A 22435-nucleotide genomic window follows, 5' to 3' on the forward strand; every position below is an offset into this window, starting at 1 on the left:
TCATGCCATAACTGTGAAGAATGTTTTTTTATGTGGAATATAAAAATCAGTCTCACTCAGTGCAGTTACATTTCATATATGCCATAAAGACAACCTGGAACAGGAGTGAAAAGAACAGGTAAGTGAAGATCTCCAGCAGAGAATGTTTTAGGCACACCCAGTGGTGTTTACTGAAGTGTCTGTTACTGTGTTGTTGGTTTTTTTAATTCTTTATGAATCTATTTGCATCGAAGTAATTTAGGAGCGGGTCACCTTTCAACTCGTCCTGTCAGCGCACGCTACTGTTTTCTCATAGCTGTAAGGAAAAAATAAGCTGTAGTAAAAACTCTTCACTAAACAGTCTTCTTTTTGATGAAGTACGTGTGGGTGACAGTGCGTCCTAATGTCAGGGTTACTTCCTACTAGATTGCCACAGACGAAGACAGTGGAATCCTCCTGTATAAAGGCGACAAGGACCATATTGCCGTCGAACTGTATCGGGGACGGGTTCGTGCCAGCTACGACACCGGCTCCCACCCAGCTTCTGCCATTTACAGGTGAACATCTCTTGGTTACTGAGAGAAGAGCCGTTTCTCCTCTATTTTTCTGTAATGGTGAGGGGAGGGAGTAATTTGGCCACAGCAGGCTTATGATCGGTGTCTTATTTAGGGGCCCGGCAGGAACAGGTGCCATACTCAAGTTGGATAATGGAGGAGAGATTCTTAAGGGGACTTTTTACAAAGATTGGTAGGGATAGTACAGTAACCTAGGACCAGTAACGAGGGATACAGCTACTGCCCATATGCCTGAAGGGGTAAGTGGAGGCAGCACTCTTGGAAATCCACGCTCAGAAAGGGACTCGTGGCAAGGACTGCCTTGGCAGGAGATGCGACCTTCAACAAAGGGATGCAGTCAGTCCTTGGAGGAGGAACCAGGACTTTTAAATACCCAGCCATCCTTCTCCTGCCCAACAGCCCCCTGCCTGTGCTCCCCTTTGGCAAAATCAAATTCCAGACAAAAAGGAACCCACTGATCACAGTAATGTAGTTTGCACATGAGTCTCCCAGACCCCAGAGCAGAGTGAATACAGGTGGCGAGTAGCTCTAGAAAAGAAACTGCAAGATACCCAGCACAGTGAGGAATTTAACATTACCTTTCATTCAGCAGTACTTACTGAGCACCTACTGTGTGCCAGGCCGTGATCCAAGCTTTAAGGAACAACACCCTTGGTCTTAGGGAGATTACACATAATAAGCCAAGGGACACATATAATATGTGACCGGTAATGTTATTTATTTTGGAAGTTTCCTAATAACAATGATAATGATGATATTTTGAAGATACAAAAGGAGTGGTATTCATGGGGCATAAATTTTGCTGGAAACGTGCTTTTTGCATAAGATTAACCTCTGTTGGATCTCAACACTAATTCACTATCATAGAAATAACTGCCACCAATTAGAGCGAGGTCACAAAGTCATATGCAGTCAGGGTTTTTCAGGCAGGTAACTTAAATGAACTAATCAGGCCAGCTGCAAGAGAAAACTGTGTTCTCATCATTTTACTCTTGAAAAAATCAAACTTTTTAAAATTATATTAGTACTTCCATGATAAATAGCCTTGATGTTGGCAGTGTAATAGAAGTGTCTGTGACAGGAGTGAGCTAGAAGCAAACCTTTGTCAAAACAGGGCCAGACTGCATCTACCCAACTCTCCCTAAATGCTGCCATGGGAAAATGTGGGCCCCAGTTTTACCACAACTCCTGAGTTTTCAAGGAAAGGCATAAATCTGGATGTTTTAATATAAGTATTCCATCCTTTTTTTTTTATTAAATTTTTTTTTAACGTTTATTTATTTTTGAGACAGAGAGAGACAGAGCATGAACAGGGAGGGGCAGAGAGAGAGGGAGACACAGAATCTGAAACAGGCTCCAGACTCTGAGCAGTCAGCACAGAGCCTGATGCGGGGCTCGAACCCACGGACCGTGAGATCATGACCTGAGCCGAAGTCGGACGCCCAACCGACCGAGCCACCCAGGCGCCCCAAGTATTCCATCCTTTAAGTATAGATTCATATTTAAAAAAAAATACTATATGTGGTGAACAAAAAGCATCTGTAAGCCAAATACTGACAACACATTTTGGGGGCATTGATTAGGACATAAAGCTGGAGATACTGGCCTCTATATTACCTTTTTTTAATATATTTATGTATTTATTTTAAGAGAGAGAGGGAATGCAAGCAGGAGAGAGAGAGAGAGAGAGAGAGAGAGAGAGAGATAGGGAATCCCAAGCAGGGTCTGCACTGTCAGCACCCAGCCTGATGCGGGGCTTGATCTCACAAACCGTAAAATCATGACCTGAGCCAAAATCAAGAGTCAGATGCTTAACCAACTGGCACCCCTGGCCTCTATATTATTGATGTGTGTATCGATGTGCTTCAAAACCCTTCACGTCCTATCCCGATCCTTTATAACAGTCCCGAGAAAGTAGGTGACAATTGTAGGCCATGAATGGAATTCAGGAAGTCCTCTTAGTGGTGAGCTAACCCACTTGGGAATATTTAGAGCATGGAAACAAACACATCATTATTGGTTTCCAAATGGAGTATGAATTTCATGTCCAAATGGTGATGAATTAATGCCAACATTTTAGATATCGCTAGGCCTCAAATTATATAGCCTCAATTTGTTTGAGCCTGTAAAAAAAGTTTCAGAATGTTGGTTTTGTGGTTCATTTTTGTTTTTTACTTTTCTCTTTTATTTTATGCAGTGAAAGAGCACAGCACTCTCAGAAACCATAGTAAAGGTTCTTGAAGTTGGTTTATTAAAGCTAGTGTTCACATAAAATATACTTAAAATACTTCTAGATAAGTTGTAGAAACCCATGTGGTTATATCAAAATGAGAAGTTACCATAAAGAGCTTATCTTCAGTTTATGTTCTTACCATCGTTGCCTGACAAACAATAGAGCATACCATATGATGTTTACAAAAAAGAATAATATCACATAATGTGCTTTTCTTTATGACCAGGAAGTTTACTTCTCTGTTTGCAGATCATCTAATGGGGACATCTATTGTAAGGTCCAGGGAAAACAGTTTTCATTTAACTCTTGGTTTTTGATTTATGGCACAAAAATTAAGAAAATCATCACATTATTTTTAGGTAAAAGAAAAGCAACAATTACCTAGAATTCAGATAGAGAGACGATTGATTGGTTGATTGGTTGATGATTGATATTGATATGTGTATATTATATGTGTATGAATATATTAATACTTCAGTATGGAATAGAAAATAAATGCTTCTGTGAAATAGAAACTATAGACAACAGTTGAATTATTTCAGCACGCTAGGAGATTTTAGTTTTGACAAGTAAAAATCCTGGCACTAAGATGTGTGTTCAGATCTAGGCTTGACCAATTACTGGGGGAGAAACTTGGAGCAGATACTTAATGTTTCTGTGTCTCATAAATCATAACTATAAATAATGATGCAGCACGTACCCCATAAAGTCACTCTGAGTATTAAATCCCAAACTTAGCTCTGTCCTCACTCCTCACTCACATTGTCTTCATTCTCATCTACATGTAGCAATACAGGAACATTTTTCTGGTATCTATTTCTGGAGTATAGCAGGGGAGTTGAAAGTGTATTCTCTATCCTTATCCATTAACACTAGAAGTACAGATTGTTTACCATATCCATAGAGGGCAATTGAAAATATGTATCCAGATTACAAATACATTTACTCTCTAACCTATGAAATCCCAGTTCTGGGAATTTGTGCCACAGATATACTTGAAGATACAGACACGATATGTGCACAGGTACTGGACTGCATCATTGATTATAAAAGCAAAAGTTAGGAAACAGCCCTTTTCTAGTCTGTACAATGGAATGTACTGTTTAAAAGGGAGGTGGAAAGGGAAGGAGGAGGTTTTCTATGTAGGACACAGAAAGATTTTCAAGGTGCGGTGCTCTGTTCAAAAGAAAAAGAAGGCAGAAGAGTGTCAAAGGTGGGTAAATAAATACATGTATTTTTATGTCCATGTATTTGCATAATGAAAAACCAGAATGGGGCGCCTGGGTGGTTCAGTCAGTTGAACATCCAACTCTTAATTTCAGTTCAGGCCATGATCCCGAGGTTGTGGAATAGAGCCCCACATCGGCTCTGTGCTGAGCAAGGAGCCTACTTGGGATTCCCTCTCTCTCTCTCTCTCTCTCTCTCTCTCTCTCTCTCTCTGCCCCTTCCCTGTGCTTACACATGTGCACTCTCTCACTCTCTCTCAAAATAAATAAGTAAATATTTTTTTTTAAAAGGAGAGAGAAACTAGGAATAGAGAGGAAAGAGTGGGATGGAAGCAAGAGATTTGTGTATGAACACCACTTCACATCATTTTGATTTTTGAGCCATTTGGATGGCATTACCACTCAAACTAAAATTAAATAGAAAAGGACAGGTGCTCTAAAGATAGTCTGCCTCGATTCAAGCCCCAGCACTGCCATCTATTAACTGTGTGCCACGGGTAAATTGCATAAGCTCTCTGGGCCTCACTCACCTGGTAAATGGGTGTAGTGGATCATGGTTCCATTTTGTGGGATTGTAGTAAGAATTTTATGTTTGATACATGAAAAATATTTAGAACAACATATACCAAATAGTGCTAGCTATTGGGATCATAAATTTAGAATGTCCGAAATACAGCTTATTTTCTTTGCTTCACCCAAACCTGTGTCCCTGTCACATTCCTACTGTCATTGAGAGGCGTCGTAAACCTGGAGTTCCTCCTCATCTTTTTCTTTCCCTCACCTTCAACTTGAAATTGGTCCCAACTCTTCCTTCTGCTCTTACTAATTTTCTGGCATTTATCCAAATGCTTCTGACCTTGCTCAGGCCCTACTAAAATGTGACCTCTGATGAAAGGTACTCCTTCTCCATCATTATAGAGAAAGCCATCAATAACACTGTGGCCATCTGCTCTCCCATAAATTGCTTAGTAATTATTTTGTCTGGTTGAATTAAATGTTCAAATCTTGGTGTTTCTACTTTATGTAACATTATTAAAATACACTAATGTTTTAAAAGGGAGTAGTCTTACATATTGTTACACCAGAAAATATGTTCAGTTTAATTGCATGATGTTATGTTATAAAACATTTAATGTAGTAAAAATTTATTTTCCAAATTCTGCATTATTTAATGTGCTGTTGGAACACTGTATGTGGGAATAAGTTTGTACATTGAGTGCCTCTTTTCAGGTGTCTGGTTAATCTTCAACATTGATGGAAATGGATTTTGTTTATTTTAGTAAATGAAATCTGATGAAATTAGGGGAAAATAATTATACATTAAATTGTTTTTCTATGATTTTTTTTTGGTTTAAAAGGCTTCATTTTATTTTATTTTATTTTAATGTTTATTCATTTTTGAGAGAGAGACAGAGTGCTAGCGGGGGAGGGCCAGAGAGAGAGAGGGAGACACAGAATCTGAAGCAGGCTCCAGGCTCTGGGCTGTCAGCAGAGAGCCAGATGTGGGGCTCAAACTCACAAACAGTGAGATCATGACCTGAGCTAAAGTCGGATGCTCAACCAACTGAGCCACCCTGGTGCCCCTTATTTTATTTATTTATTTTTAATATTATTTTTTAATGTTTATTTTTGAGAGACAGAGAGAGAGAGAGTGCAAGCAGGGGAGGTTCAGAGAGAGAGGGAGACACAGAATCCAAAGCAGGCTCCGGGCTCCGAGCTGTCAGCACGGAGCCCGATGCCGGGCTCAAACTCGCAAACCACGAGATCATGACCTGAGCCGAAGTCAGATGCTCAACTAACTGAACCACCCAGGTGCCCCAAGACTTTATTTTAGATGTCAGTCCTTGTCTTAAATGGATCGATATAAGAACCATTATATCGCGGAATTATGTCTAGAGAGAGCAGTTAACATAGTTTTCAGTATGTTTAAGAGAACCCAAGATGTAGTAGTTATTCCTCCTTCACAGAACTGAAGTAGCCTGCACATTTTCTCGTTTTATCTCTTCTATCTGACAGAAGACTGAAGTTTTTTGCAGACCTCCATACCACTAACAGGGCCAGCCATGCAGGCAGGGGTGGGGAGCTACTGTTTTTAAATAGCACACATCAGAATCACCTGAAAAATGTGTCAGAAAACAAATCAGTGGGCTACACCTCTAGTTTCTGATTCGGATCTCGGATGAGCTCCCACACGTTCATTGCCGCAAGCTCCCAGGTGACGCGCTGGCCCAGGGACCACAGTTTGAGAACCACGTGTGTAAAAGGAATATATTTGAGCTGTGCTCCGAGAGCCAGTGGTGTGCATCTCTTCCCGTATCCAAATTCTGGGACATCATGCCTGATGTTGATGTAGAAATCAGCCGTGTTGGGGATGTGTCCACCACGGCGGTCAGCAAATGCGACAAGTCCGGACTCTTTTTCTTCTATCAGGGAACCGATTTTACACACTGCCAGCACCCTACTGTCTAAGGAACCTGATGTGCAACAACAGAGATGACGGAAGTTTCTTAACAAGTGAATGAATGTAGAATATCACACACATGCCTAATTTTTATTGTGCTGAGAGAATAGCATAAAAAGGGACTTGGTAATAATGCCATGAATGAATGAATGAATGAATGAATGAGGTTGACTGCCTAAACTTAAAGCTACCATCAGCACTAGATCCTGAGATAGGGATGGATGTTTTTTTCTCAAGCAGGCTAACAATTGCCCTTCAAAGTGACATTTTTTTTTTCATCCAGACAAGTAGAAACTTAAAATAATAATAATAATAATAATAATAATAATAATAATAATAATGGCACGCTTCTTTCTTTAGATTCAGATTAATGTTATTTTCCAAACCAGACAGCTTCTTGGGAAACATAGTCAACTACTATTTAAAAATGAGGAAATCAGGGGTGCCTGGGTGGCTCAATCAGTTGAGCGTCTGACTCTCGGTTTCAGCTCAGGGCGTGATCCCAGGGGCCTGGGATCGAGCCCCGCATCAGTCTCCGTGCTTAGCATGGGAGCCTGCTTAAGATTCTCTTTTCCTCAGGGGCACCTGGGTGGCTCAGTCGGTTAAGTGTCCAACTTTGGCTCAGGTCATGATCTCATAGTTCGCGAGTTCGAGCCCCGCGTCGGGCTCTGTGCTGACCACTCAGAGCCTGGAGCCTGCTTTGGATTCTGTGTCTCCGTCTCTCTCTGCCCCTCCCCTGCTTGTGCACTCTCTCTCTCTCTCTCTCTCTCTCTCTCTCTCTAAAAAGTAAATAAACTTAAAAATAAATAAATATTCTCTCTCTCTAAAAATAAAATAAAATAAAATAAAATAAAATAAAATAAAATAAAATAAAATAAAAATGAAATCCAGCTTCCAATTATGGAATGAATAAGTCACGGGGATAAAGGGTACAGTATAGGGAATATAGCCAGTGGTACTTTAATAGCATTATACGGTGACAGAGGCTAGCTACACTTGTAGTGAACACAGCATAATGTATAGAGCTGTTGGATTGCTGTGTTGCATACCTAAAACTAACATTGTGTCAACTGTAATTTTTAAAAATTGAATTTATTTAAATGAGGCAATCAGATGAACCATCTTATGAAAGCGGAAATTGTACCACGCGTGAAGCACTTTTAGTATTTAGGGAACAACACGACATCAGAGGACTTTTCCCTACCAATTATTAGGTTTGTTTGGCTATACAGCCTCTGGGTTATGCAACTTACAGTCTTACATGAAAAAAAAAAAAAAAAACAAAAAACAAGGAGAAGGAGAAGAATTTAGTCTCATTGGAAAAACAAACAATAGACAGAATCTGCGAGGTCTCATTTCCAAGATAAACACTCAGCAGTTCTTGATAATGCCGTATGGGAAGGCAGCACTGTTTACCAGCTTTATAACTGTGAGCAAGTTACTTCACCCCTTTGGGCTTCTATTTCCTAGTCTAAACAATTGGAAATATACCTGTTTTTCATGTGTGGTTTGGAGAACTGGAAGTAACACATGTAAAATCCCTGCTATAGTGCCAGGGCACAAGTGGCTCACGATAATTACTGATGCTCGTGGCTTATGGATATTCTTGACGCTCAGATATCCTGATAAGGAAGGATAAATGCAAGTGTCATTGCCTTACATGTGACTCTTACTGTATGTTCAAATATATAAGTCCCTTTTTTTAGTGCATTTTTATTTAAATTAGGTAATTTGCCTCAAAAGCACTTATTAAAATCTAAGTATGCTTGGTCAATCAATTATTTTGTAAGACATCCCTTTGAAAACTTGTATGCACCTGCATTAATACCTTTAATCCCTGGGGCACCTGGGTGGCTCAGTCAGTTAAGCCTCTAACTTGGGCTCAGGTCATGGTCTTGCCATTCATGAGTTCAAGCCCATATCGAGCTCTCTGCTCTCAGCAGCAGAGCCCTCTTCAGGAACTCTGTCCCCCTCTCTCTCTGTCCCTCCCCTGCTCTTACTCTCTGTCTCTCTCAAAGATAAATAAACATTTAAAAAATAATAATAGTACCTTTAATCCCCTTTGATCTCCTATTCCTTTTGATTTGAAGAGGTAAACAGGGAAATATTTTATCACCATCTCCACAGATGAAGTATCTTCATCCCAGAGATAATCAAAATGAGATGACCAGTTGAATTGGTCTGGCTTCTGATTCCTATTTCATTGCATAGAATATGCCAACAGATTCTTTAAATTTTTAAGGGGAAAAACTAGAGCTCATATAAGCCAAGTAAACTGTTTGCCTTTATTAAACTACTGAAATACCTTAAGATTTAAGGTCAAGATAGAAATATAAAAATGTCATGTTGATGCATCCTACATTTAAAAAAAAGGGAAGGAAGGAAAGAAGGAAGGAAGGAAGGAAGAAAAGAAAAAAGAAAAGAAAAAATCATAGGCAAGTTAGAGCCTCTCTTCTTTTAGGCTCTGAGTTTTTAAACTCTTTTTCTGTAACAAAACCACAAGACATAGTTGAGTAGCTGCTTTGTTTTCATACATCCACTGAGAAAATCAAGAAAACAAAATCTCAGCTAATAGGCAAGTGTAGTAAAACTAAATGCATACTAATGGTAATAAATTCAATGTGTGTTCCCAGTGGAAAGTCTCAATGTTAAGTGATTCACTTGTGACTCTCATGAGTCATCAACTACACAGTTCCCTCGGGAGTAGTGAAAGAACATATCAATACTTCTCAGAACCCAAAAGGATGTTGTGCATTGTGAGTGGATAGGTAAGAATGACCGGGATAGACTGTAAAATCGATGATGGCTCAGTAGTATCTTGTAACAACTGATGTGTTAGTCACTGCTTTTATTTTAAATGGTATAGAGGCAAAGGATTTCTGGACATCCCCTGGTTAATCTCCTGCTTCAAAGGGCAGCATGAAACACCAATTTAGAATATTCTTAGCTCTCAAGTACACTCTTCAGGCTCATACACACAGTATCATCTTAATGAGCAAAGAATCTAAAAATGTTAATGTCACACTACTTATCTGTCAAAAGACCATGGTGAGGCCTCATTTAATTCCAGGGAAATATAAATGGAATTAAGTTTAGTGATAACTTTTGGGAGGAAAAAAATCTAACCAGTCTAAATTTCACATATGATTGGGAAAATAGAATCCCATTCCATGTTTGAAATCTATGTACTTTATATGTCTTCTCATAACCTTCAGACTCGAATTATATGATTATGACTTTGAGGGCGACTGGGCGCCTCAGTCAGTTACAAGTCCATCTTTGGTTCAGGTCCTGATCTCATGTTCTTGAGTTCGAGTCCCGTGTTCTGTCAGCACAGACCCTGCTTCAGATCATCTGTCTCCCTCTCCCTCTGTCCCTTACCTGCTCTCACTCTCTCTCCCTTTCTCAAAAATAAACAAACGTTTTTTTTAAATAAGATTATTACTTTTTCTTTTCTTTTTTTTTTTTACAATTCGATGATTTCTGGTAAATGTACCAAATTGTGTAACCATCATATAAGTGTTGTTTTTTTTTTTTTTTTCATAGAACGTTATTCTTGGGATATTTGTGAGAAAAACCACCTATTAGAAGCTTGGTAGTGATGAGAACACATGCCATTTGTATAGTACTAGTTACTTTTCAGGTTTTTTATTGTAAATGTGGCACGTAATAATTAAAAAATGTGTACTCTAGAAGCAGGAACCCCAGCTTCAAATCTGTTTTAGCAGCGGGCTTTGCCCCCTTGAGTACCCTAAGTGCCCGGTTGTTAGGGTTGTTTTGATTCTTAAAAGAGTTATTACATGTGAAGTTCTTAGAACAGCAGCCGGCCGATAGTCTGGGCTAAGTAATTCTTTGGTCTTATTATTTGCATTTCCCTGATGAGGAAAATAAAACAGAAGAATGACTTGAAGTCACACTAATCCAATGTCACACATCTTAAGGAGGACAGACTGAACCAGATTTATCTCCCAGTATTTCCTGCAGAATATGACTACCGAAAAATCCAGATTTTTAAGTAAAATTCATCTTTCGGATGTCCTTCCCTGGGTCTGCTTGAAACCTCTTTACCCATAATCCAGTTAGTAGTGCTAAAAAAACTGTATGTTATTGTTAATAAAACTCCCTCACATTTCATTTACTTAACATGCATCTATTGAGCATCTACTCTTTATCAGAAACTTTCCTGGATACATTAAGGAATACAGAAATAAATAACACATGGCTCCTGCTTTGAAGTAGCTTACTCTCAGTTATACTGCATCAAACACTATCTTTAACGATGGCATGCCAGCGTTGATTGTCTAAGACTGATGTGTGACCAGGAACCATTTTCTAGTACAAATGGGACTTTTCTTTGCGAATGTAAAGAAAAAAGCAAGTCCCATGTTAACATTTATGACTTAATCAAGGTCAGTGCTCATAGAGCAGTCATAGAAAACCACTTACATATTGTATATGATCACAACGGAAAAAGCAATTAATTGGTCCCCACTCTCTCTATGTACATCTTCATTTTAATAGTTTATGTAAAACTTTTAGTAACTTGAACGAGATATGCCCCCAAAGAAGCTGTTATATTTCTGCTAGTCTTTAGCATTATTTTACAGTTAACATCAAAAATAAAGCTAATTTCTTCCTGAAGAAGATACTGAAATAATACTGGATTATTTGTACGATGATGGCGGTGGCAGTGATGGTGATGCTGATACCTAACTTTTAACTTTGCACTTTCTATATGCTGGATGTCTCACTCTGCACTTGTAAAAAAAATAATGTATTTCATACGACCTCAAATTAATCACCAGAGGGTGAAATATATATTAACATTTACTGAAGAGAAGACTGAAGTGTATAAGCAATTAAGTAACTTATCTAAGGTCAAACATTTCATAAATACAAGACCAGGATTCAAATCCAGGTTCATCTGACTCTACAATCTGTATGCTTACCCATTAGCTAATAATACCATCTGGTATATTCCTTTAGAAGACAATCCTATTTAAGACCAGTAGCAGTTGGTATCCAACTTTTTTAGTGAATGATTTTCCTGTATATTGTTTCCTCTGTTGATTTTAATGGTATTGAGTGTTGGGATAATTAAATCTGCAGAAGATAAAAACATTGATTGGCAGATTTAATATTTATCATTCAGATGATATCTGAGACAAATTATCAAAGATCTTTGTACGTGTGAACTCTTGCAACCATTTAAAACCAGAAAACTTCAAATATTTTCACAGTTCTGCAGAATGGTTTAGAGTGTGGTCAGACCACAAAAACTTTTTATTCTGTGTTGGCAAACAAAGGGATATGATTAGACACCTGTGGTGAGAACCATACAGAAATGTCAACACATTTTTTTCTGTTATTTTCCAGGCGTGGCCTATTTGCAAACTTAAATATCAGTACCCAGAAATTTAAGCAATCAGCTTGTATAGGGAATATTAAGTATGCACAGTTTTTCTATCACATGCTCCCATATTTCCATGTTTGAGCCTTTTTTTTTTCCCATCTTCCTAGTTGATATCCCAGCATATTGGGTCTTTAATATTCACTACTTACTTTTGGCCCCAACTTCCATTATGCCATATTTTGCCCCCATGGTGGGAAGTTAATATATTCATGACACTGCGCCATGTATCAATTCTTGTTTTCTTCATTGGCCCCATGCTCCTCTTTGCTGTTAACCCATGTGTTAGATTTACAAGCACACTTCACAGCCATATAGCACCTGCCTAGTAATTGTACCCCAGTTCATCTTATTTTAACTCCCCATTTTTCATTTATCTTTGTTTCTTAATCTTTTTGTTTTTAGCCATTTTGTGAATTTCCATATGCCCTCTCAAATTCTGGAATGACTGTTAGACCTGTCCCTTAAAAGTAATAGAAAACTGAAGAAGCATTGTCAACACTACTGGCTATGACTGTGTTAAGCATTCCATTGAATCTGTTACTCTCCACTGAGCATAGACTTCTTCACAGTAATCTCATTTGATGGCCATCCCTCTGAAAATGCAAGGAAGGGAAGAGTGTATTATCAGTTAATACATTTTACCAAGCACAATGATCCCACCAAGTTGATTCTTCCTGTATCTGTGTGTGTGTTCGGGTAAGTCTTACTGCGCAGCATTTAAAAGATCAAAGCCAGTGATAATCTGTAGAGGATATTTGGTACCAATGTGGGTTCTTTGTCTTAAATACAATTTGGAGTAACAGTATCTAGAAAAACAAAACTTCAGTGGCATCTAAAAGCAAAAGAATAAATTATCCTTTATAATTTCTACATAGTGGAAGAATATGACTAGAGAGTGAGTCAGTGTATCCATTTCCACCCCTCCCAATGGGAAAACAAGCTTACTTTGTATCCATTCCTAAAAAGTAGAAATTGATTGTACTTCATCTTCTATCTTGAAATCAACTACTAGTGTTTGTCTTTATTAATGTTAGATAGGAGTATCTTTTTCCTAAGAAGTGCTTACTGAAATTTGTATTTTAACTTCTTTTTGTTAATAAAAGGAAAATTGAAGCATTAGTTACGTTGCTTTTTCTTTGTAGCGTGGAGACAATCAATGATGGAAACTTCCACATTGTGGAACTACTTGCCCTGGATCAGAGTCTCTCCCTTTCTGTGGATGGAGGGAGTCCCAAAATCATCACCAACTTGTCAAAGCAGTCGACTCTGAATTTTGACTCTCCGCTCTATGTAGGAGGTAAGCTCTGTCGCAAATCCAGTGGGTCCCCAAGTCCTGTGATTCTCACCACAGACTAATTCTGAAGTTGTTGATTCCTGGTATTGTGGCCATTGACCAATAGTGATCAGCCATTGAAAGATGGACAGCATGGATAGAAAAGAAAGAGCCCTGGATATGTATTAAGAGACCTGTTTTGTGCCTGTCTCAGTCTGTCAGTAACCACTGCTGTGGTTGGACAGGTTCTTGTGGTTCGTATTATGATTGCAAAGTGCCCTTTAGCAAAAACTATCAGAAAATTTTGGAGAAAAATTTGAGGTTTATTATTTAACAAGAGCTGAAAATTACACAGCACACCTGAGACCACACAGCAAGGTCTTAGGGAGAGAGAGAGAGAGAGAGTGAGAGAGCACACACGTGAGAGCAATAATGCATGGGCCTGGGATGCTGCTTTTGTTGGGGTCAAGACCAAGCTATAAAGAAAAAGAAAAAAAGTTCTGTCAGATGTTATCATTTCATATTATCTGTGCTACCAGTTGCCAACTAATATAGATAATAGGATAATTATTAACCAAATTGAATGATGAATGAATGAACAATGAATTAAATGTGCAACTTGTATGGCATAACAGGAAGTACTTCTGCTGAGCTAAGACCTTAAGGTGAACAAACAAGAAATAGAGTTGGAAGGGTAGATTAGGGATTGGAACAATAGAGTGCAGTTGCTGGACTTTTTTTTTCTTTTTTGAAACCAACAAGAAGGCAGACGAGGAAGAGATGAGGAACAGAGGTGTGGGCAAAGTTCTGAAGGAGTCCAGAGGAGAGGACCCACAAAGAAGAGAACCTTCCTCTGTGTGTGTGTGTGGGCAGCGGGGAGTGGGGGGGAGCAGGTGGTAGAGTGGGGGGCAACTGTAAGCTGGTGGTACAGAATTTCAATTTTCAGGCAAAGGAGCAAGAAAGCATGTGATATTGAATTGAGTTACATTGAATTAAATCACATTGGATTGAGGTGAATTGACTGATAAAATTAACTCATTTTAAAGGTAAGTAAGCTAAAGCTCTTGAGCAGGTCAATGTAAGTGATTTCCTCAGCAGGACGGGCATTTTCACAAAGTTTGCATTATTTCCTGCCAAATAGTAACCTTGGGATTCTACATAATTATGTTAACCCTTCCAAGACGTTCTTGAAAATATTTTTGGAATTGTCCTGAAAGTTCAGAGCACCTGTTTTTTTTGTAATTTTCAGCAGAAGATCTTAACACATTGAAAGACTTTTTGAATTGTTAGGAACCATTGGTTATTGAGTATCTACCATATGCTGAGAATAAGTTAATACATGCATAAACGTTACAAAGTTGAAGAAGTATCCCTTCTTGCCCAGGGGAGTAGGGAAAACAGACAAGTCTTCAAGTAACCATAGTAGGTTGTAATACAAGGATTGCATAGTGAATCTGCTCAGCAAGTTGAATGATGTAATTGCTTCATGATAATCACAACTAGGAGATTCATTTAAAAATAAAAGCCTGCACTACAGTTAACAGCCATTATGTTGGGATTGGTAAAGCAGGTCACAGATGTACCTGTGGTTTGAGGGAAAAGAAATTATACTTACTGAGCACATGCTTTGTGTCCAGCACGATCCTCAGAGACTTTAGGAAGTAGGTATGATTTTGTTTCATAGTTGCTAAGGGACAGCCTCAAGGACTTTACAAAACTCGTCCCAGTTCACAAAGCTATGAAGTAGTAGAGACCTCATTTGGGTCCAGGTCTGGTCTGTCTGACCCCAAAGCCATCTATTTGCACTGCCACTCGCTTTTTAACATCAAGCAAAAAGGGAAGCCATCTGAGTTTTGTGGCTTTTTGTTTATTTCTGGACTTGTCCTACACTTGATTTATTGTGCTTTCATCAGAAACCATTTCACTGAATCTTTTAAAACCCCTTTACAATGCAGTGTGTGTGGGGGGGGAGTACAAAATGGGAGTGCTTAGGTCAGAACATTTTTCAAAAAGGGGGGAAAAAGTTCTACATTCATTCCAAACTGAAAAGTGCCAATCTTTCTAAAGATGGAGGGTCAGGAAGAATCCATATTGTACCTCTGTCCATCCAGGCCTTAAGGAAACCACCTCCAATCTAGCCTCACTGCTAGAGAACACCTGGGTCCATTTCCTTCCAAATCAGAGCCCAGTCTCAAGGGTAATTCAAATTTAAAAAAATACAACATAATCATAAGACCACATCCCTGGGTTCTGTGTGGCCAAGGCAGGAGAACCCGAGTTAGCAAAAGAGAGTGACATACCTCAGCTCATCTTTTTCCCCAAGTTTGAAAAGGTGCACTCCCCAAGGCCAGCCTGGAGGCGCGGCACCCCATGCCTTAGGCCTACCTGCAGAAGTGTTCTTTAGTAAAACAGGGAGGCAGCTCTCCCTCCCAGGCCTTATCAGCTACCCATGACATAGGCTTTACGTAACACAAAACAACAAATCTTTCTGATTTTCTATATAATAGTCTAAACAGAATGTGCGTTATCTAATAGAATTGTTATAAGTTAAGAACTGCACTGAGAGACTCCTCCATGAATCACACATCTCGTCCTCTTGCCGCCATTGGACAGAGGACCCCAGTCTTGACCCTTGATTTCTTTATTGTCATGTTGAAACATGTACAGCTTGTTAAAGTTAAAAATGGTCTACCAAGTTATCTGTTGTTTGGTAGATTGATTGAATTACAGCTATAGTCCATGGCATAGAGGAAAGGCTAAAAGCAGAAAATCAACATGGGTCTACTTCTGTTTTGTTTTTTTTTTTTTAAGTTTATTTGTTTATTTTGAGAGAGCACATGAGCAGGGGCAGGGCAGAGAGAGAGGGAGAGAGAGAATTCCAAGCAGGCTCTGCGCTGACAGTGCAGAGCCCTATGTAGGACTCAAACTCACAAACCGTGAGATCATGACCTGAGCCAATACTGAGAGTCGGACGCTTAACTGACTGAGCCCCAACATGGGTCTTCTTCTGTTGGTAAATTCAGACCTGGTTCACTGGTCAGAAATGTGCCAAGCATGTGAAAAGGTTGAGTCAGAATAGCTTTAATTCTGTGATGTCCTGTTCAAAGTAAATATATGTGTGATATATCATTTTCATTTAAAAATTATTATAATCATAGCTAGATCTTGTATACAAGTGTTAGCTTTGGGAATGAAAGGAATACATTTACTAATTGTTTCTTCCTGCCATGGAACTTCACTGGTATTTAGTCTTAACATGTACACGTAGGTGTATTGGACCTGTATCAAAATAAGCTATTAAAAATAGTTTGGAAGTTCTTTTCAAATGTGTGAAAAAGAAGACCATACATGCGTGGTCTATAGATACGATTAAATTGGAAGACCTTCTCCCAGACCAAGGAATTTTTTTTAACTTGTGCTTTCCTGGAAATGGTACCTTTCATTCTTTTGACTTGCTCTAAACAGCAACTCAGTTTCCAGGGCCAAATGGACATAGACTAAAAGTCTGAAGTTATGGAACTTCAAAGCCAACACAGCTCATTCAGTACTTGTCAAAGTGTGATCACGGAGCACCTACATCAAAGTCACCCTGCATGTTAACATTTAGATCCCTGCACCCCAAGCGTTCCTACCAGTCAGAATCTCAAGGTGGGGAGAGAACACGGCCCGGAGCCACCTCCCGAACATGGACCTGTGGTGGTTCTTATGTATGAAAGACTTGGAAACAACTGCTCTGGTCCCTCCATTCATGTTCTACATGAGAAGACCAAACCCGAGAGAGGTTGAAAATGATAGGCTCATGGGGTGTCTGGGTGACTCAGTCAGTTAAGTGTCCTACTTCGGCTCAGGTTATGATCTCATGGTTCGTGAGTTCCAGCTCCGCATCGGGCTCTGGGCTGACAGCTTGGAGCCTGGAGCCTGCTTCAGATTCTGTGTCTCGTCTCTCTTTCTGACCTTCCCCCGCTCATGCTCTGTCTCTCCCTCCCTGCCTCTCAAAGATAAGTAAACATTTAAAAAAAGAAAAAGAAAATGATAGGCTCATGGGCACACAGACCAACAATAAAGACTTTGACTTCTGGCCTAGTGACTCTGTACACCCGCCTGTCTGCTTTTGGTACCTGCTAGAACTCCAAGGCGGCTCCTCTGAATACAGACGTGGTGCTGTCATGAGTCAGGCCCCAGGGAGTGTGAGGGTCCTGGTCTTTCTAAGCAGCAAACTCTCTGGTGAGTAAGAATGGAGTCTTCCCCAGCCTGTGCCCTCCAGCCAGTAGCTCAGAGCACACAGCCAAGCACAGTGAGGGTGTGAGTGCTGCGGGGGACGTCAGCCGCCATGAAGGCCTCTGGCTCCCTCCCCTTACCCCACTGCAATCTGGACGCTTGTCTCATGTAGGATCCCATCCAGGAACTATTTCAGGGTCTGGCTTAGGCCATGGAAAGATTCCTCAGTTTTGCCAAATGAAGGTTACCAGATGACTGTCACTACTGGAACTTATATATGCAAAGATTGCAAATTCTGTTTTCAGAGGAATTTCTTTTGTATGTCTGGTTTCTTGGCATATGAAGGCTTCACTCTCCATTAGCAAGAAAATAAAAATGATGTCAATGAGGTGCTGTCATGACAGGAAGCATGGGAGCGTTTTTCAGACGCTGACATCCACAACTGGGCTCAGGATGTTGCCAGTGCTGAGCTGAATTGGTTCCCAGCTTAGAATTTGGCAGGGCCGGGGTGAAAGGTTGCAGCTTTCACCCCCTAAGACTGGATGGACAAAACCGCTATCTAGAGATAACGGGGTTCACTCATCAGCGGAACTGCAACCCGCTCCTTAACTGGGCAACACTGAGCATGTCACCCAACTCTCACTGTGCCTCCCGGAGCTGTCGGCTTCCAGGGTGTGTGTCCACGTTGAAGACGTCGGTGGAGAGAAGGGGGGCCACTGATCTCTCCCCCCATTCCTGATCCTGCCTTTAGCCTACAGTAGTTACACTTTGAGGTTTTATGTATTTATGCCTCTGGGTCAGGTTTGATTTGAAACAAATGTTAAAAATTAGAGACTGACCACCAATGAATTTGGTTCTTTATTCTAGTTGCGCATTAGAATTGCCTGGAGCATCTTCCAAAAAGGCAAATCAAAACAAGGAAACACCCTTCTCCTCTCCCTCCCCTCCCCTGCCCAGATAATGTGAGCCAGTAGGTCTGCGCTGAGGTTCTAAGCATCAATATTTCTTCAAAGATCTCATATGATTCTAATGTGCAGGCAGGGAGAGAACCACAGGACTGGATGCCCATGGTCTCTAGCTGTCCTAAAGGAGTGTCACTGACTCCCACCCTGCAGGAAGACCTAAACGGGTCTGGGTGGCAAATGGCTGAGGCTCCCCCGAAGAGCCGACCGCTGACCTGTGTCCCTCCACAGGCATGCCCGGGAAGAACAACGTGGCCGCGGCCCTGCGCCAGGCCCCTGGGCAAAACGGCACCAGCTTCCACGGCTGCATCCGGAACCTTTACATCAACAGCGAGCTCCAGGACTTCCGCAAGGTGCCCATGCAAACCGGTATCCTGCCAGGCTGTGAGCCGTGCCACAAGAAGGTGTGTGCCCACGGCACGTGCCAGCCCAGCAGCCAGTCGGGCTTCACCTGTGAGTGTGAGGAGGGATGGACCGGGCCCCTCTGTGACCAGAGGACCAATGACCCCTGTCTGGGAAATAAGTAAGTTTGGGCTGCTTGGCAGTTACACACACATGCCCCAATCCTCGAAGCAAAACCCAGGAAGGGAGGGAAGGAGGGGGAGAGGGAGAAGAGGAGGAAGTCGGCGCATTAGCACATCTCCTTCATAGTCCTCCCATGACCCTTTCTCCATTCTTATCCGCTCTGCCTGATGCGTTTGTATTCCCATGTTCCTCCTCGCTGTAGATGTGTGCACGGCACCTGCCTGCCCATCAATGCATTCTCCTACAGCTGTAAGTGTCTCGAGGGCCACGGGGGAGTCCTCTGTGATGAAGAGGAGGACCTCTTTAACCCCTGCCAGGGGATCAAATGCAAGCATGGGAAATGCAGGCTCTCAGGACTTGGGCAGCCCTACTGTGAATGCAGCAGTGGATACACCGGGGACAGCTGTGATCGAGGTAAGCCACCTGCCTGGGACCCATCGTTGGGACCCAGCAAGCAAGAGGACGCCTCATCTTTGAAAAGAGAGAAAGGGAGACACACGCACATGCACACACACACACACACACACACACACACACTCGCAGGAGTGATCTGAGGAGCACCAGGTCTGTGTCTGGCTTAGAGTTGCTGCTGGTGATTTATTTCCCAGTGGTGTGAGGGCACCAGATGTAAAGTGTCCTCAGCCTCCACAGCGGATTTTGCACCGCCTCCACACGTCTTCTCTGATGTGCCGTGAAAAATACTCCTTTTTACCTTGCGTAGCAGCACGCTTACTTCCCTCGCTTCTTCCCGTTACCTGCTGTCCCCATCCACATATATTATTAATTCGTCTCTGGCACAGAGGGGAGGGCCCTCACCGTCCTGCTCCAGTTTTAAGACAGAGTCACCTTTGACCTTAGAACCAACCGATTCAGCACAGCACAGCACGCAGGTGAGAGGGAGGGAAACGTGCTGACTTCTTGGCCCGCCTTCTTCTCCTTTGCGTGATCGGAACGTGCCTTGCCTCCAGCTGGCGCGCACTTCAACGTGTGCATCAGAGGGACGAGACAAGAGGAACGTGCCCGTGGAAGCTTTTAGCAGATGTCTCTTTTTGAACTAGTTCATACTAGGGTAATTTATGAAGTCAGTGGAATGTTACTTGTATTAAGTAACAGATTGAATGATATGAAACCCCAGGTCTAATAAATTAAATTGCACACTCGCGGGAAACTGCTCCCTGTGGTAAACAAAACCAGCTGTTCATAGTGTAAAAACAGAAGATGTGTATTTTTGCAATAAAGGAAAAGATTTAGGAATCCAACTTTCTTGTCAGTCCAATAGCATGGTATTTATAGTCCCCGTATATAGTATTCGCTTTGCGGACAATAAAGGCCCCCCCCCAAAAGAAGTATTTTGCAAAGACCAGCAGGCTGTGCCCGCAGCCCATCATACGGAATAGAAGGATGGTGACAGCAGTTACACTTGGCAGACAAAGGGAGGACCTCCTGAATTGAGCGGTGGGTTCGCGGTCACTTGGCATGACTCACAGTGGCTGCCCTGGAAATGCTTGTGCTTCTTGTTCTTTTCTAGAACTCTTGTGTCGAGGGGAGCGAATAAGAGATTATTACCAAAAGCAGCAGGGCTATGCCGCGTGCCAGACAACCAAGAAGGTGTCCCGGCTGGAATGCAGGGGTGGATGTACGGGAGGGCAGTGCTGCGGACCCCTAAGGAGCAAGCGACGGAAATACTCTTTCGAATGCACTGACGGGTCTTCGTTTGTGGACGAGGTGGAAAAGGTGGTGAAGTGTGGCTGTACCAGGTGCGCCTCCTAAACGCGTTCCTGGCAGCATTTGTCTTTGGGAAATGTCGTCTACTTCTTGACCATGTCGGACTAATTAATAATGCTTCATAGTGGAAATATTTGAAATATATTGTAAAATACAGAACAGACTTATTTTTATTATGAGAATAAAGACTTTTTTTTTTCCTGCATTTGGGAACAAAAAAAAAAATGCTTGAACTAACGCTTCCCCGATGCTAGAGAAGTATGAAGAGAGAGATCCCTGGAGGCATCAGAAGGAAAGTGGGAATCGTTGCAACTCGAATTCATCTTTGCGACATGCTGAAGACAGAAGCACAGGCAAAGGGAGAGCCGAGCTGCCCTGTGCTGCCGTGAAATCGCCCAGAGCATAAAACCCCTGCGCCCTCGTGCTCCTCTTTGTGGTTTATGAGGACAGACCAAGCACGCGCGTGTGAATGTGAGGACGCAAGGCGGAGGAATGGCATTCTAGAGTTCGTAGGACAAATGGTTGAGAAACACGATGTGCAAAATAGTGTCCTGAAGACAAGGGTTCTATTCCCGAGAGAGATGGGAGTGCTAAAATAAGTTTTATGTTCTTTGTAAACGTCAGCATGTTAGCAGAAGAAGCACACAAAAGTGTTTATCTACCGTTTTCCAGTATTAATTTTTTGTAATATAAATGATAAAGGAGATGATAAAGAACCAATAGATTATTGATAAATAAATTAGTAATAATATGAATTTTTGTTTCTATGAGTTCTAAACAGCCCTATACAGTATTCAGTTTCCATGAGAAATATTTATTGTATCAAAGTACATTGTACTTAACATTTTAGGCCATTCTTTTACTGTTTCTCAATGCTTTAATATATATTAATTTATAATTGTCCTGATATTTTTGTATATTTTTCAAACTTAAAAGTCAGGATTTTTTGGGTTTTTTTGGCAATAGTACTAACATAGGGTGTTATCTTGGGATAAATATGTGTTGATCTGTTTGTTTACCTTGACATCTGACCACTGGTGTCACTGACCTACTGGCCTCATTCAGGACACCTGCAGAGAGTGTGTAAAGTCGATGCGTGAGATGGTCATTGTACAGAAAGAAGTGGCCCGCCCCTCTGCAACATGTCCCCACAAAACAGAAATGGTATATAGCAGTCAACACTAGAAGAGTAGGTATTTTACAAATTAATATTTCCTTGACATTTTTTGCCCTTTTATTGCGGGTGGGTGGGGAGAGAAAAAAAGGCTGTAATGTCAAGAACTGTGATTTTTTTTTCCCAAACAATAAAGCTCCTTTATTACCTTAATGTTCCCATGTTAACATGTTTGCTGCTAAATTACAATGTAGAATTGATAATGATTTATAGTGGACTGTGCTCTTCCCTTATTAAAATCCCAGGGTACCCTGTGAAGATGCAGATGTTTCTTTTCAAAAAACTTTTTTTACACAAAAAATTAGATGTACATGTATAATTCATTGTGCTTTGTCTTTCTCCAGACTAATATCAGTTATACTACTGATGGTTGTAAATTAAACAGATATTTACTTCACTAACAGCTTGGTGATTTTCTTAGAAATTGTAAAATATTTAGAGTCCACTCCTTAAGAATTTCTTAATCAAAATGATACAAAGAAAACATATCATGTTGTTGACAGGAATTGGTTTAAGATCAGCATATTGTCATATCGGGGGACTTTGGAATGGCCACATGAAAGGAATGGATAGAAGAATACATTCTTTGCTCTGACAAAAGTGCATATTCAACTAATTCCTTCCAAAAAAATATATAAGGCGAAGTCTAACTAAACCACAACTGGTATTTC

At 40.9% G+C, this 22435-nt stretch overlaps 1 protein-coding gene across 3 annotated transcripts in view; it reads left to right on the plus strand.

The window, feature by feature from the left end:
• The window catches only part of SLIT2 (slit guidance ligand 2), a 375056-nt gene extending 352895 nt beyond the window's left edge, over positions 1 to 22161 (plus strand). For all 3 annotated transcript variants that reach the window (XM_060655343.3, XM_060655344.3, XM_060655345.3), the window contains 5 exons: positions 406 to 536; positions 13030 to 13184; positions 18572 to 18863; positions 19068 to 19279; positions 20394 to 22161. In XM_060655343.3, the coding sequence (XP_060511326.1) occupies positions 406 to 536; positions 13030 to 13184; positions 18572 to 18863; positions 19068 to 19279; positions 20394 to 20635 (1032 nt within the window). In that variant the 3' untranslated portion in view covers positions 20636 to 22161. The remainder of the gene's footprint in view (positions 1 to 405; positions 537 to 13029; positions 13185 to 18571; positions 18864 to 19067; positions 19280 to 20393) is intronic.
• The last annotated feature ends 274 nt before the right edge of the window (positions 22162 to 22435 follow it).

Source organism: Panthera onca, chromosome B1, assembly GCF_046562875.1.
Source record: "Panthera onca isolate mPanOnc1 chromosome B1, mPanOnc1 haplotype 2, whole genome shotgun sequence".
In the NCBI taxonomy this organism is placed as follows: domain Eukaryota; kingdom Metazoa; phylum Chordata; class Mammalia; order Carnivora; family Felidae; genus Panthera; species Panthera onca.